Genomic DNA, 15,292 nt, shown 5'->3' with positions numbered 1-15,292 from the left:
TGTACCCTCACCCCCTCCCCTCCCAGAGCAAAACGATCCACAAAACCCGGGGAGATTGGGACCCCCTCTGGGACGAAGGGTCCCTATACCCCTGTCTCTTCCATCTGCCCCTCCGTTGGAGTCACAGACAGTGGCCCCGGTCCCACCGGTCGGGCTCCCTCCCCCGCTAGAACCTGTACAAGCCACTCAGCCACTGGGAGGGAGGACACTAAGTACAAACACCTCTGCACCAACACGGGATGACCTGCTGCCTGATTTAGATCTGGCGGCTTTCTTTAATTCTCCTGCAAACACACAGCAGGGTTGGGCAGAAGCAAAACACTCACCTCCCGCTAGGAGGACTAGGAGACAGCTAAAGAGAATGAATGAGGCGGAGAGTGAAGGGGAGGGTGAAAAAGCAAATCTTTTCCCCTTAAGGGAAATTCCCACTGCTCCAGGAATTATCGGGTACGTAAATGTCCCGATTAATACCAGTGATGTAAGAGCCTTTAAAAAGGAGATGGGAAAGCTTATGGATGACCCTTTAGGGGTCTCCGAAAGGCTAGACGAATTTTTGGGAACTAGCATCTATTCGTATGAAGATCTCACAGCTATTCTCATGTCCTTGTTCAATACGGAGGAAAGAGAAATGATCAGACAAGCGGGGATAAGGGAATGGGAACGGAGGAACCCTCAGAGCACTCCTGGAGATCAGAAATGGCCAAGCCAAGATCCCCGATGGAATGCTCAGACCGAGGAGGGTAGGAGAAGTATGATTGATATGAGGAACATCATCATACAGGGAATTAGAGAGGCCGTACCCCGGGGACAAAATCTGAGCAAGGTCTTTGGGGAATGTCAAGGGAAAGATGAGACTCCCACTGAATGGTTAGAAAGATTGAGAAAAAGCCTCCAGATATACTCTGGGACCGACCCTGATTCTCCCGTGGGGGAGGTATTATTGAAAACCCAGTTTGTAGCAAAATCATGGGAGGACATCAGGAAAAAGCTGGAAAAGATTGAGGGGTGGCAGGAGAAGGGATTGCAGGAGTTACTGCGGGAAGCCCAAAAAGTTTATATGAGAAGGGATGAGGAAAAACAGAAAATACAGGCTAGGGTGTTAGTGGCTGCTGTAAGGGAAGCCCAGAAACAGGAACGCCCACAAGCTTCGGAGAAACCCTTAAGGAAAGCACCTCCGAAGGGAGCCACACGTCCACAAAAAGGGACTTCAGGGAATTGGGTGGAAGGAATGGAATGTTTCTATTGTAAAAAGAAGGGACATATGAAAAGGGATTGTCCGAAGAAGATAAGGGATGAGAAGATGTTTCGGGAGGACTAGGGAAGTCAGGGGCTCTATCTTTTGGGGTCCATAACATCAGGAGAGCCCTTGATAACATTAAAAATAGGACCCCAAGGAACAAAAATTGATTTTTTGGTAGATTCAGGGGCTGAGAAAAGTACATTCAAACAGTTGCCCCCAGGATGCCAAATAAGCAAAGATTCTATGGTGGTTATAGGAGCTAAAGGGGAGCCGTTTAAGGTACCCATAGTTAAAAATGTGGAAATAGAATCGGAGAATAAAATTTGTTTGGGAGATATGTTGTTAGTAGAAGAGGCTGATTACAACCTGCTGGGTAGGGATTTGATTGTTGCACTGGGTATTAACCTCATCGTAAGGAATTCACAGATTATGGTTAGCATATACAAACTAACCTGTGAAGATGAGGACAAAATCAACCCCAAGGTATGGCATACAGGGAAGGAAGCCGGGAAATTGGCTATGGAACCTATATCAATTGAGATTGAGAAGCCTGAGGATCCCATAAGGATCAGGCAGTACCCAATCCCTTTAGAAGGGAGGCGGGGACTGAAACCTATAATAGAGGATTTGATCAAAAAGGGCATATTGGAGCCGTGTATGTCCAGACACAATACCCCAATACTGGCTGTTAAAAAGGGAGATGGGAATTATAGGTTAGTGCAAGATTTAAGAGCCATAAATGAAAGGACAAGAACTCGGTTCCCTGTGGTGGCTAACCCCTACACCCTTCTGAATAGGATCTCCCCGAAGGATACTTGGTACAGTGTTATAGACTTAAAAGATGCATTTTGGACCTGCCCTTTAGCTGAAGGCAGCAGGGATTTTTTTGCATTTCAATGGGAGGATCCAGATACTAACAGGAAACAACAGTTAAGGTGGGCCTCACTTCCCCAAGGATTCGTGGACTCCCCAAATTTATTTGGACAAGCGTTAGAACAGTTGCTAAGTCAGTTCTCCCCTAGGAAAGGGACCAAGATCTTACAATATGTAGATGATCTATTGGTGGCTGGTGAAACAGAGGAAGGTGTAAGAGAATGCACTATTGATTTATTAAACTTTTTAGGGGAAAAGGGATTGAAGGTAGCAAAACAAAAGTTACAGTTCACAGAATCTGGGGTGAAATACTTAGGGCATTGGTTAGTAAAAGGGAAAAAGAAATTGGATCCTGCAAGGATAGCTGGGATTGTAGAACTGCCCCCCCCTAAAACCAAAAGACAAGTACGTCAGCTATTGGGGCTGTTAGGTTATTGTAGACAGTGGATAGAAGGATATAGTGAAAAAGCTAAATTCTTGTATGAAAAATTAACTGCAGAAAAGATAAAATGGACAGAACAGGATGATAAGGAATTAGAGCAATTAAAGGGTGCTTTGGTAACTGCCCCAGTATTAAACCTCCCTGATATAAATAAGAAGTTCCAATTATTTGTAAATGTAGGGAACCACACAGCACATGGGGTGTTGACACAAGAATGGGCTGGGGATAGAAAGCCTGTAGGTTACCTTTCCAAACTATTGGACCCTGTAAGCAGGGGGTGGCCTACATGTTTACAGGCAATAGTAGCGGTTGCCTTATTGGTAGAAGAAGCCAAAAAGATTACTTTCGGGGCTCCCATCACAGTTTATACTCCACATAACGTAAGAACAATTTTGCAACAAAAAGCTGAGAAATGGCTCACGGATGCAAGACTGTTGAAGTATGAGGCCATTCTCCTTCATGCTCCAGAATTAGAATTAAGAACAACACAAGCAAGTAATCCTGCTGGGTTCCTGTTTGGGGAAGCTTCATCTGAGCCTATACACAATTGTATAGACCTAGTAGAATTACAGACAAAGGTTAGAGAAGATCTGGAGGACGAGGAGCTCGAAGAAGGGGAAAAATGGTTCGTAGATGGGTCAGCCAGGGTTATAGAAGGAAAAAGAAAATCAGGATATGCAATTATAGATGGAAAAACTGGGGAAGTAATAAAATCAGGCCCCTTGGGCACTTCGTGGTCAGCTCAGGCATGTGAATTGTATGCTGTATTGCAAGCTCTCAAAGGACTTAAAGGAAAAATAGGGACTATCTTTACTGACTCGAAGTATGCTTTTGGGGTAGTGCATACCTTTGGGAAAATCTGGGAGGAGAGAGGACTAGTGAACACTAGGGGAAAAGGTTTAATACATGAGGATTTAATAAGGCAAATTCTCAAGGCAGTAAGGGAACCAAAAGCCATTGCAGTGGTATATGTGAAGAGTCACCAGGCTGGACTGCAGTTTAGAATACGTGGGAATAATCTGGCTGATCAGGAAGCCAGGAAAGCAGCTCTCCTAACCCTGGACACCCTGGAAAGCAGGACAGAAAATCTTAGAGAAGTTTCTCCTCATCCCACAGAAAAAGAGATTGAGGATTTCAAGAAAATAGGGGGAAGTTTAATAAATGGGAAATGGAAATTGACTGACGGTCGGGAATTGATTCCAAAGGCTTATGCCAGGATCATATTAAAAAGATTACATGCACAAACTCATTGGGGAACTCAAGCTTTAGCAGAACAATTTCTAAAGTTCTTTGGATGCAAAGGTATTTTTGAGTTAGCAAAGCAGGAGGTTCAGAGTTGCTTAGTATGCCAGAAAATTAATAAGTCAAAGGTCAAGCACAATGCATTAGGGGGACGCCCTTTAGCATATCGCCCCTTTGGGAGAATACAAGTGGATTTCACAGAGTTACCAAAAATAGGTAGATATAGATATCTGCTAGTGATAGTAGACCAATTAACACATTGGGTGGAGGCATTCCCTAGCCCTAGGGCTACAGCTCAAACAGTAGCACGAAGATTATTAGAGGAAGTAATTCCCAGATATGGAATCCCTGACTCCATAGATTCAGATCAGGGAACCCATTTTACATCTAAGGTCATAAGAAACCTGGCAGAAGCTCTGGGAATCAGATGGGAATATCATACACCTTGGCATCCTCAGAGCTCAGGTCAAGTAGAGAGAATGAATCAAACTCTGAAGGCACAGTTGTCAAAACTTATGCTGGAAACTAAGATGACATGGATCAAATGCCTCCCTCTAGCCCTCCTAAATATCAGGACACAACCTCATTCAGGTTCGGGATTATCTCCATTCGAGATGCTGTACGGAATGCCCTATGAGCATGGAATGCCAGTTGGACACCCCCGGGTAGAGGATTGTCAGATCCAGTCTTATATTGTTGTGATTAACAAAAATTTACAGGAACTCCGGAAGCGTGGACTGGTAGCACAAAGCACCCCGCTGGGGTTTGCTATCCACAAAATCCAGCCGGGTGATCGAGTGTTGATCAGAGCGTGGAAAGAAGCACCGCTGTCATCGCATTGGGAGGGACCTTTCCTCGTCCTCCTCACAACAGATACTGCCGTGAGAACAGCAGAAAAAGGCTGGACCCATTGCTCCCGAGTGAAAAAGGTGGAACAACACAGCAGCTCTCCGCAATGGAAAATCACCTCAGCGCCTGGAGATTTAAAGCTAAGAATTCACCGAGACACCCAATGACCAGCACTTATCGGATAAGTTGCACTCAGGCAGGATGTCCCTGCTATCCTTTTGTTCATTTTAAGTGCGGGTATTGTGAACAAGTTTGGGTAACTCATTGTGTCCGGGGAGCTAGACCTTGGAATTTGTGTGTACCTTGTTACGAGGAGGAAGTCAGGCTTACCAATCTATTCCTATACGTTGCCACAGAATCGGGATTGTTCGAATTGGATTCTCCTGAGTGGTTCCACTATTTCACCAAACGGATAAGGGGAGGATTAAATAAAAGGGCGGATCCACTCGTAATTGAGTGCAGGAGAACGTTGAAAGTACCCTGTAGAGCAGATCAAATAAGGAGAACGAGGTGGGAGCAGTACAAAAGGCGATATGCTCAGAGAAGCACCGGCAGGGACCCGGAAGAATATCCCTGCTGCCAAGAAGATGGATTACCCCGCCGCTGGTGGCAACCCAACGGGCGAAGGGTGGAGCAGAGGGATAGGTCTATGGGTAACCCTGGTGATCCTGAGTCGAGCCATGTACCCCACGAATGGCCTCCACGAACCCCAAGAGGGGATGGGGATGGAAACTAGTCTCCCCACGATCCCTTCAAACCTTACCCGGAACGGAGTTTTGGAATCCAGGGTACGAGTAGACTGGCTTACACAAAAAAAGGGGGAGAATCGCAAATGGAATGAAGGGGTTAAATTGAACAAATCCAATCACCCGATGGCAATGGCTAGGAAAAGAAGGGAGGTAAGCAGTCTTCCTTTGATCACAACATGCAAAGAATGTAACAAAACTGTCTGGATTGGAGGGAAAAGAGAGAGTACTTTTGTGGGATATCTACAAGTTAACCCCTTATGTTATGATAAGAGGAAACTGAAAATGTGTGCCTTGAACGGGAAAACATATTGGGTGGGACAAAATGAGAAATTACAAACAGCTGCTTTAACTAATGGACCTATATTACTCGATATGTTGGGGGAAAACGATGAAAGGGTTTGTTTAAGAATGGACAAAGTTTTTTGTTTTTCTAAGGATGAGGAAGGGTTAGACCCTGAGAACAAGATACAAAAGGTAGCCCTAGAATTTAAACGACAAGAATTGGCAGCTAAGAAAAAGAGAATGGAGCAGGAGAGAATGAGGACACTAAGTGAACAATATGAACAATTGGAAAAACAATCTAATGATTGGAGTCTGGCTACTTCCAGCAAAAACCTTTTCCTGGATTTGGTACAAGAGATTGCTACCGAATTAGGGCTGACTAATTGTTGGATCTGCGGAGGATTAAAATCCGCAGAAAGATGGCCCTGGAAAGGTGAGAGTTTAACTCCTGAACAGTTGCTAAAATGGGATAACAAAATCTTAAACACTTTAACCCGACCAGGAGGGTGGACACTGGATGAACGAGTAATAGGGACAATCTGTATAAGTAGAGAAGGGAATGTTTACAGTGATGTAGTGGGATACACTCCTTGTCTATCCACTCTAGCTGTAAATTCCAACAATAGATCCAAAATATGGCAACCAGAACCCCCTAATGGGTACTGGGGAAAGGAAAAGCAAGAAAAGTGTAACTGGGTAGAGGAAATTGAACTCTGTTGGCATGAATTCACTAACGCTAACCCTTATTACTCCTTAACTGAACTAGTGGAATTTTGGGACAAACCGGAAAATATAGATATTAAATGGAAAGCTCCCAGCGGAATTTATTGGATCTGTGGGAAAAGAGCATACAGTGAACTGCCCCGGAAGTGGAAAGGGTCTTGTACCCTAGGTATGATTAGACCCTCTTTCTTTACACTCCCCAGAACTGGTAGCAATTTACTAGGGGCTCCTTTGTATGAAACCCTCAGCAGGAGAAAGCGAGAGGTAAAGAAAGGACTCCCACAAGTGGGAGGGAATCAGAAATGGGGAGAGGAAGAATGGCCTGCAGAACGCATCATAGAATACTATGGTCCAGCCACCTGGGCACAGGATGGAAGTTGGGGATACAGAACCCCAGTATACTTATTGAACTGGCTAATCGGGTTACAAGCTGTAGTAGAAATAGTGTCTAACCACACCTCAGACGCCCTGGAATTGTTAGCCAAACAACACTCACAGATGAGAGCTTTCGTGTACCAAAATCGAATAGCTCTGGACTATTTATTAGCAGAGGAAGGAGGCGTGTGTGGGAAGTTTAATGACTCAGAATGCTGTATCGAAATAAATGACTATGGAGAAACTATCAGAGATTTGGCTGCAGAAATTAAAAAAGTGGCACACGTCCCAGTGCAGAAATGGAATTCGATCCTAAAAGCATCATGGTGGGATCAAATATTTGGAACAGGAAATTGGTGGAAAAAGGTGGGGTTCTTTACCCTGTGCTCAGTAGCTGGGTTAGTGTTCTTACCTTGTTTAATACCTTGCCTAATAAGACTAATTCACACCGTAGTCCAGGGAATGCAAATAGCAGCCCTTCCTATGGACCCTGAATTAGCTTCAGGGGGATTAGCCAAAGGCAAAGCCACCTCAAAAATTATGAACTTAACCGAGGAAAAGAGTACTGCTGCCCAAGTGTTGGAGAAATTTGAAGCTCAGATACAGGAGGGAAACATAGAGAGAACATATTGGAACAAAACGACAGGGGAAAGGTTAACTGAATAATGGTTAAGAGGCTTTTTTATCTTGACAGAGAAAAAAGACTATAACCAGAACACGAATTAAATTGGTGAATTTGGAAGAGGGGGGATTGTAATAAATGTGCTAAAGTTAATTCGTGTTATCATATTATTTTATTTTAACAAATGGTGATCAAGAAGCAAGAGTCATTCAGATATTTTTGAAAATAATTATTTTAAATCTTGCCCTGCAGACAAAATGGAATTGCTGCTTACATCTTAGAAAACATTTAGGCCACTTTCTCAAATCTGTTAAATTTTCCCCAAGTCAAGTCTGTTTTGCCCATGACAGAATTCTGAGTGATCTTTCCCTGTCATTGTCTTCCCTCATGAGCCTTTTGTTATATTTTTTCTTCCTTGTTTAGTTGAGGAGGCAAGTGACAGAGAGGCCTCCAGCCAGGGTCAACCCATCATAGTAGACCTTAAAAACACGGAAAAAAAGGCATTGTCCATTACAAATGAAGATGAGAGGCTGCTTTTCTTCTCCAAATTAGAGTCACTAAAGCTAGCATTTCTTGAAAGATACACCAGTTCTGCAAAAGAAATTACAGAAGTGCAACTTATTTTTCAAGCCTGTGGAGGATCAGGTGTAAGCATGGTTTGTCTCAAACATTCTATTACAACAATTGGAAGAGAGGGTCCCACAGAGGTGGGGCAGCACTGTTCTGAGCCAACTTCCTGCTCTGCCTTGAGACTTGTGCCCCCTTCAACTCTCCCTACCCCCCAACTCACTTCCTGAAGGAGGGCTCAAAGGGCTGACTGTGCACACACGAACAAAACAGCATGAAAACTCTAGTTTACATGAGGCATGCACCAGATTAACTATAAAAGGAAACTGATAGCTTTCCCTCTTCTCTTTTCCTGCTCTTTTGCTTTCTTTGCTTCACCAGCTCCAGACCATCCACGCCGCAGTACCAATAGGGGATTTAAGGATTGGTGATCTTTCTTTTCTCTCTCTTTTCTGCCTTTATTTCTCTTGTCCCTTGCTTTGCCTGGGCAAAGCACAGTTATCATAGTCTACCTTGTACTCTGTACAAAAGTTTGTCGTGGGAGTGGAGAGCTTGTCTTAGTGTGTTGTGGCTTGTGAGCTAGCACCTTTGAGAAGTTTGTTGCAGGAATTGAGAGCTTATTGAAGTGTACTGTAAATTAAGGGTTTGTTAGGCAACACCTTTTGAGTCTAAGCAGTGGGTTAGTTGCCAGAGTTAAGATGATTGTAAAATAAAACTTATGAGTTCCCTGACCCTTGGTCTGGTTTCTTTGTTCACTCTGATGAGAACTTACAACAAACATCACGTCCCCTACCAGTGGGTCGTGACAAAGCTTACTAAAATAGAAGTTGGTCTTCAACTGGCATAAGGGAGTTCAAATCTTTCCTCTGTCTCTTCCAGAGCAGGAAGTTCAACTTTTTCTTTTCTCACAGAACATTCCTTAAACACTGGGTGCACAAGATGAAGGTGAGTAATCTTTTAAAACCTATTGAAGTTATTGCCATTTCATAAAATATTTACAATACTAATAAGATAATAAACAGCTTGAAAATATTCACACAGTCCAGTGGTCCACATATTTTACAAAAGTGACCAAAATGAAAACCTCTTTTGGCACACTTCAGACCATGTATGGTATCCTCAACATGGGAGGCAGAAATACCTGAACCCCAAAACAATAAAAGATCACAATAGTTAACACATTTTCCTGCTGATACACAAAGCAGTAGTGAGGCTTACATGGCTTTCATTCATAATTCTAAGGGAAAAGATAAAGCCTGAATGGAGGGAAAATTTTGTCTCTGGCTCAGAGATGCTCTGGCCTTCTTTTTGCAGAAGAGTTGCAGAAATTATTCACAAACACCAGACATGCAGACTTCTCAGTCCATACCACAAAATACACTTCCAAATCACATTAAGCACCTGCTCAACTATCTGCAGTAGGGCAAACCTATAACAGGACAAGAGAGTTATATTCTACCCACAGATATGGGTATGTTTTGAGCATAGCAGCCTTTATTTTTTGGTCCTTCTCAGGTCTAGGACAATATAGAAATGGAGTCTAGAAAATGCTTCAAGTTTTTCCCCAAGTGGACAATGCATTTGCACTATGTAGAAGAAAAATGGCAAAGTACTCCTATCTTCTGAGTTCATCTTTTTAAAGTCATGGCCGTGTAAGCAATATATCAAACAGCTTGTTGTTTCTACCACTTCTAAGGACACACACAAAGAAGATGCACATTAGAAAAGAAAACACTGAAAGATTTTTGCTTGGTCTACTCAGAAAATTCTCAAATACTGACAACTACCACAGTTAGCAAATTTAAAAGAAAGCTCTTGTTGCAAGAACACCCAACAATTCATATTTTCATCTGATCTGAAAAATTATACCTTCTTACAAGTAACTTTTTAAAGTAATAAAAAAGCACTATACTGTGAGTAAAAAATATCTTCCTCTCAGTTTTCTTCCAGTTTGCCTATTTTGTAAAGGGAATGACAACAAAACCTGGCTCTAACCCTATTCCTAGGATTAACATGGACACTCAAAAGACCACTATCTCAAATGCATGTGTCGTAGTTAGACACTGGTCAAATGCCAGGCACCTATGACAGCCGTTAACTCACCCTCCCCTGCCACAGCTGGAATGAGGAAAGAAAAATTTAAACAAAGGGTTCATGAGTTGAGATAAGGACTAGGAGAAAACACTCCAAGGGCAAAACAGGCTTGACTTAGAGATATAAAGTGCATTTATTACTAAGAAGATCACAGCATGAAAATGAGAAGTAAAATAAGACCTTAAAACCACCTTTTTTCCCCCAGTGCCTCCCTCCTTCCCACCAACAGTGCATGGAGACAGCGGGTGGGGGTTCTGGTCAGTTCATCACCTGATGTTTTCTTCTGCTGCTCAAGGAGAGGAGTCATTCCCCTGCTACTCCATGGGGTCCCTTCCCACGGGAGACAGTTCTCCACCAACTTCTCCAGCATGGTTCCAATCTCACGAGCAGTAGTCCTCCCAAAACTGCTGCAACCTGAGTCCCTCCCATGGGCAAACAGTCTTCCCAAAACTGCTGCAGCATAGGTCACTCTTCCACGGGGTGCAGTCCTCCAAGGACAGGCTGCTCCAGCCTGGAAACAGGCCCCATCTCTCCACCAGGTCTCCCACTGGATCACAGCCTCCTCCAGGCATCCACTTGCTCTGGCATGGGAACCTCCCCCACAGGCTGCAAGTGGATCTCTGCATTCCCTGTGGACCTCCATGGGCTGCAGGGGGACAGCCTGCTTCACCATGGTCTTCACCACAGCCTGCAGAGGAATCTTGACTCTGGTGCCTGAAGCACCTTCTCCCCCTTCTTCTCCACTGACCTTAGTGTCTCCATGTTGTTTCCCTCACATGGTCTCACCTCCTCCTCTTCTCTAGCTGGAATTAAAACTGTCCCCACTTTGTTTTGATTTTCTTCTTATATATGTTATCACAGATGTGTTACCATCATCTCTACTTGGCCCAGCCTTAGCCAGTGGCAGGTCCATCTTCAGAGCCATCGGGGATTGGCTCTGCTGGACATGGTAGAAGTTTCTAGTATCTTCTCACAGAAGGCACCTCTGTGGCCCCCCCACTACCAAAAACCAGGCCATGCAAAACCAACACAGCATGCCATTTTCTAAAGGCAAATATGTATCAGGCATAATATCATGTTAAAGGCAGTCTTAGAAGTGCTGGAGCATCAACACTTGCACACAGACTGACTGTACAGTTCTCCAACCAGTTCCAAGACAGTGCTCTGGCACAAAATCAGCTCTACATACATCATGCTCATGCACTACTCTAGTGGAACCTCAGTTAGATGAGCTTTCTCTGGTTCAGCATGGTAAACCTAAGCAATAAGTGCAGGTTTAAACAGAATTATAAAGGAAACAGACCTATGCAAGTTGAAGGAAATATGGGTTGAGTCAAGCATGTAACTTATTCACAATCCTCAGAGTAAAGTCTCCAAGAATATTACATTGAAGAACTTTATATAGTAGTAAATTTTGAGGGTACAGTATTTAAATAGTATATATCATCTGCTGTGTTATTTCACCTAATTAAAAATCTTTCCCTGTTTTTTTTCCAGAAGCTTACAAATAATCCTATTATTATTTGACAACTCACTACAAAATTCTCTACTCTCAAGCACGAGGCATTACCAAGGTCATCCTTCTTTCCAAATTTAAAATACTTTAAAGTTGTTATCAGAACACAATGACACAGCAACTAACAGAACAACTCCTTTAAGATTAAATTACACACTTCCCTTTTTTATTCAAAACAATATTGTTTACTTTTCCACTCATCATTTTCAAGATTTGACAGAAGAATGAAAATCTGACATTGATACATGTAATTTTAATGAAAAGATTACTTTTTTAAAATAACAATTTGTGCACTTTATACGAACTTTGCCTTCTCAGTTTTTCCCAGCAATAATGCACACCTTCTGGAAGCCTGCCTTTTTGATCTATTGGAAAAACTCTTCCAACATTTTTACCATAAAACTCAAGGTACTGTTCCAGATGCAAAAATCTTGGAAATGACACATAAGGGGAGAAAAGATTGATTCACCATGGGTGACAACTCATGCTCTGCGTCTTGTGGAGTACAACACAGCCTATTAAGCTCCAAAATAATTTTCAATAAAGAAGCTCGCACATTTTATTGAATAACTGTTACACATAGCCATTTCTGTACTGAATATGTGATGTTTTCTCAGTCTCTTTTACAGTTCTAATCCCCACACATCCTTGATCATATATAACAGCAAAAAGAATGAATGATGGGTTAGTCTTTTCATAATGATGAATATATGATTAGTATTAACTTCACAGCTGGGAAATCATCTACACATATATCATGCTATAAGCATAGATTAGTCTGAACAAGTGTCACTAGTTATATAGCAGATGATTTTTTCATATTTTGAGTTCCTTTTTCTCTAGTGGATCACAAAGCATCATACAAACAGCAACCTGAACCTCAGAAGCATGTTTCAGCCAGAAAGATGATAAAAGGATAACAGTTGTGCAACATCTTTTTGTGGTAATAAGGGCAAAGGATAAACAACACCAAGAACATCATGGCAGACCATCATCCTTACACAGGTAGCAAGAGAGTTTAATGTATGGCTGAACTGACAAACCCCAGTAACTTTTAAACATCTCATCTGAATGTCTGACACTGAAAAATACACACACCATGTGCACCTCAAACTAAGTAGTCAATCAGACTATCTCCATCTTCAGTTTACTTCATATTTATTATCTACTAGATAAGAGATTTAAGATAACTAATATACATCAGAGAGTAATAGATGTTTTCATACCACTTTATCTTCAGGCTTTGTAAACAAGTCCATTAATCTTTAATGTATCAGAGTATAGGCAGATGTGGTTTCTTTCAGAGACAGAACCAAACACAGTAACCTCTGGCCAATAAAATTCCCAACAATGTATAGACCTTTGGCACAGAATGTAAATTGCCACTGATGTGTTATTTTGTATTTTTAGCAACAGTTTACCTGAGTAAACACTGAAAAATTTAACTCAAGGCCAGCAAGCCAGATGCAGAGCAAATTTATCCCTTTGTCTCCATATCTGTGTGCACACCACTGAAACATAAAACTTCATAGTTTCAGAAAACATGTAAAGGTGTTACCTTTCTGGACATGGATGATATCTGGAAAGCTGGCCAAATGCCCCTGATACAGTGCTAACAAATCCATCACAGCATCAAGGTCCTGCCGAGGCTGATCTGCAAAGAGGTCCCCAATGGCATCATAGGCTTCTGCAGTGAAGGCTATGGCTTGGTTGAGGCCAGCAGAAAAGGCCTGCTGGTCCAGCTCAAATGCCTGACTGAGAGACTTAAAGGAGTGTCCCACCTTCTGGTATTCCTTCCTGAAACCAGTGACTTGTTTGCGAGCAAATTCATTGGCTGTGTGACTAAGCTGCAGTGCACTTTCATCCATCTTCTTCATGAAAGCTTTGAAGCCATCCACCTGACTTTCTACCTCATGCAAGTCCAGGCCAGCCCCAGAGCCAGCAGAGACACTGATGGTCAGGAAAAAGTCGGCACCCACCATCTCATCCTTCTCAGCCTTGCGCTTGCCTTGTTTCCAGGTCTTTTCATCTGTACTGGGACAGGTGAGGAAGTGCTGGAAGGCATCACACTGAGCCAGCACGGGGTGGCCGCACATGTGGTCCATCCACCAGGCCAGGCCTTTGCGATGTTTGGAGATGAAGTCCTCCTCAAAGCGGCCAGTGGCCTGCTTCTCTGGCAAGTGGGGCACAGAGATGACAGGGAACTTCTCAGACAGGCGCCCATAGAGCCAGTCAAAGTGCTTGTAGCGGCGGTGCACCTGCTGCCCAGTGTAGCTGGGCACCAGCTTGCAGGCGATGTAACTCTTCATGCCCTTGAATTTAGTCTGTTTGGTGGGGTCCTCAATGGAGCACTGGAAGGGGTAGGGGTTCTCCTGCCACTCAGGGCCCCGGGGGCCCAGCACCACGCAGAGTTTGTCCCCATCCTTCACAAAGCCTGATACTTCACCCAGCACGAAGGCCTCCCCACCAGACTTGACAAAGGTTGAGAAGCGGTTGAGGTTGTGGCTTACCGTGGCCAAACTCTTGGTGCTGCTGCTGGGCAGGTGGAGGTGGCCTGCCAGGTGGCCACTGCGGGAGCTCAGGGACATCTCAGACTGCATGGACAGGTGGTAGCGGCCAGAGGCCCATCTGCCCGTTGCCTCGTAGACGGGGTAGGAGCTGCTCTGGGAGCCTGGCTCATGGGCCACCGTGGAGCTTTCGTCCCAGTCATCGTCCCAGTCGTCATCGCTGACCTGGCTGAGCTGGTAGGAGCCGCCGTAGGGTGGCGGCAGGGAAGGGTACCCGGAGGCGGCGGGGGGAAGCGAGAAGGGCTTAGGCGTCGCCGCCGGCGGGGCCTCTAGTGTCGCCGGCTTGAAGGCGGCGGAGGGCAGCAAACAGCTCGAAACCGCCGGCAGGCAGGTAGGCGTAGCGGGCGGGCGGCGGCGTCTCGGCGGCTCGGAGCACCTGCACGTAGGAGGCCGGGAAGAGACCTCGTTCGCCGTGGCCGTTGATACCCTCCAGCCAACCCTCGATGTCCTGCTCACTGCAGAGGCTCAGCACCTCATGCTCCCTCAGCGAGATTTCCCCCGGGTTCTCCGATCTGAAGTCGTACAGCGCCCGGGCCCGCAGCGCCATGGCCCCACTGCCCAACCGCCCTCCGGGGGCTCCCCGCTGCCGCCCTTCACCTCACCACGCCGGTGGGGCTGTGCAGGAGAGTGCCGTGGCCCTCTGTGTCTGGCCCGCCGTGATGTTGCAGCTGGCTCCCCGAGCTCCGCTGCACTGCGGCGCGGTCGGCTCCCAGTCCCGGCTTTACCTCGGCGGGCGAGGCAGGGCGCAGGGGCCGAGCCGAGCCGACGGATGTCCCATGTCGCCAGTGTCGCTAATCCAGAGCCGAGAGGCAGGACAGAGGAGCCGAGAGCAGAGCGGCCGGCCCCATCGATGGGCACCGTCCGGCCCGCCCCTTCCCCGCCCGGACCCTGACGTCCGACCGGCCGAAGGGTGAGCGCCAAACTCCGGTCGTGCTCCCGCTCATCCTCCCCTCCGCGACCTCTTCCCTTGTTAGGAAAATCAATCCACGAACACCAGAGGTTTATGTCCAAAAGGGAGACAGAGGAGTCCTTTTTCTTTATTCAAATAAAGGGAGAGGCCATGGGGCATTTCCCCTGGGGTCTCTCAGTTTTTCGGAGGACACAGCCTCCTTTTTATCCTAATTTCCCGGCCGCATTTCCCTCTCTCTTTC

General features: G+C 45.0%; 1 protein-coding gene across 1 annotated transcript in view; it reads right to left on the bottom strand.

Annotated features, from left to right (window-relative positions):
• LOC120764910 (sorting nexin-18-like) overlaps positions 1–14,992 on the bottom strand; it is a 60,576-nt gene extending 45,584 nt beyond the window's left edge. The window contains 2 exon segments of the mRNA XM_040089042.2: positions 13,133–14,451; positions 14,453–14,992. Of these exon segments, the coding sequence (XP_039944976.1) occupies positions 13,133–14,451; positions 14,453–14,688 (1,555 nt within the window). The 5' untranslated portion in view covers positions 14,689–14,992.
• Between the last annotated feature and the right edge of the window lie 300 nt (positions 14,993–15,292).

This window comes from Hirundo rustica, chromosome W (genome assembly GCF_015227805.2).
Source record: "Hirundo rustica isolate bHirRus1 chromosome W, bHirRus1.pri.v3, whole genome shotgun sequence".
Classification (NCBI taxonomy): Eukaryota; Metazoa; Chordata; class Aves; order Passeriformes; family Hirundinidae; genus Hirundo; species Hirundo rustica.
This window is presented reverse-complemented; position numbering and strand designations above follow the sequence as displayed.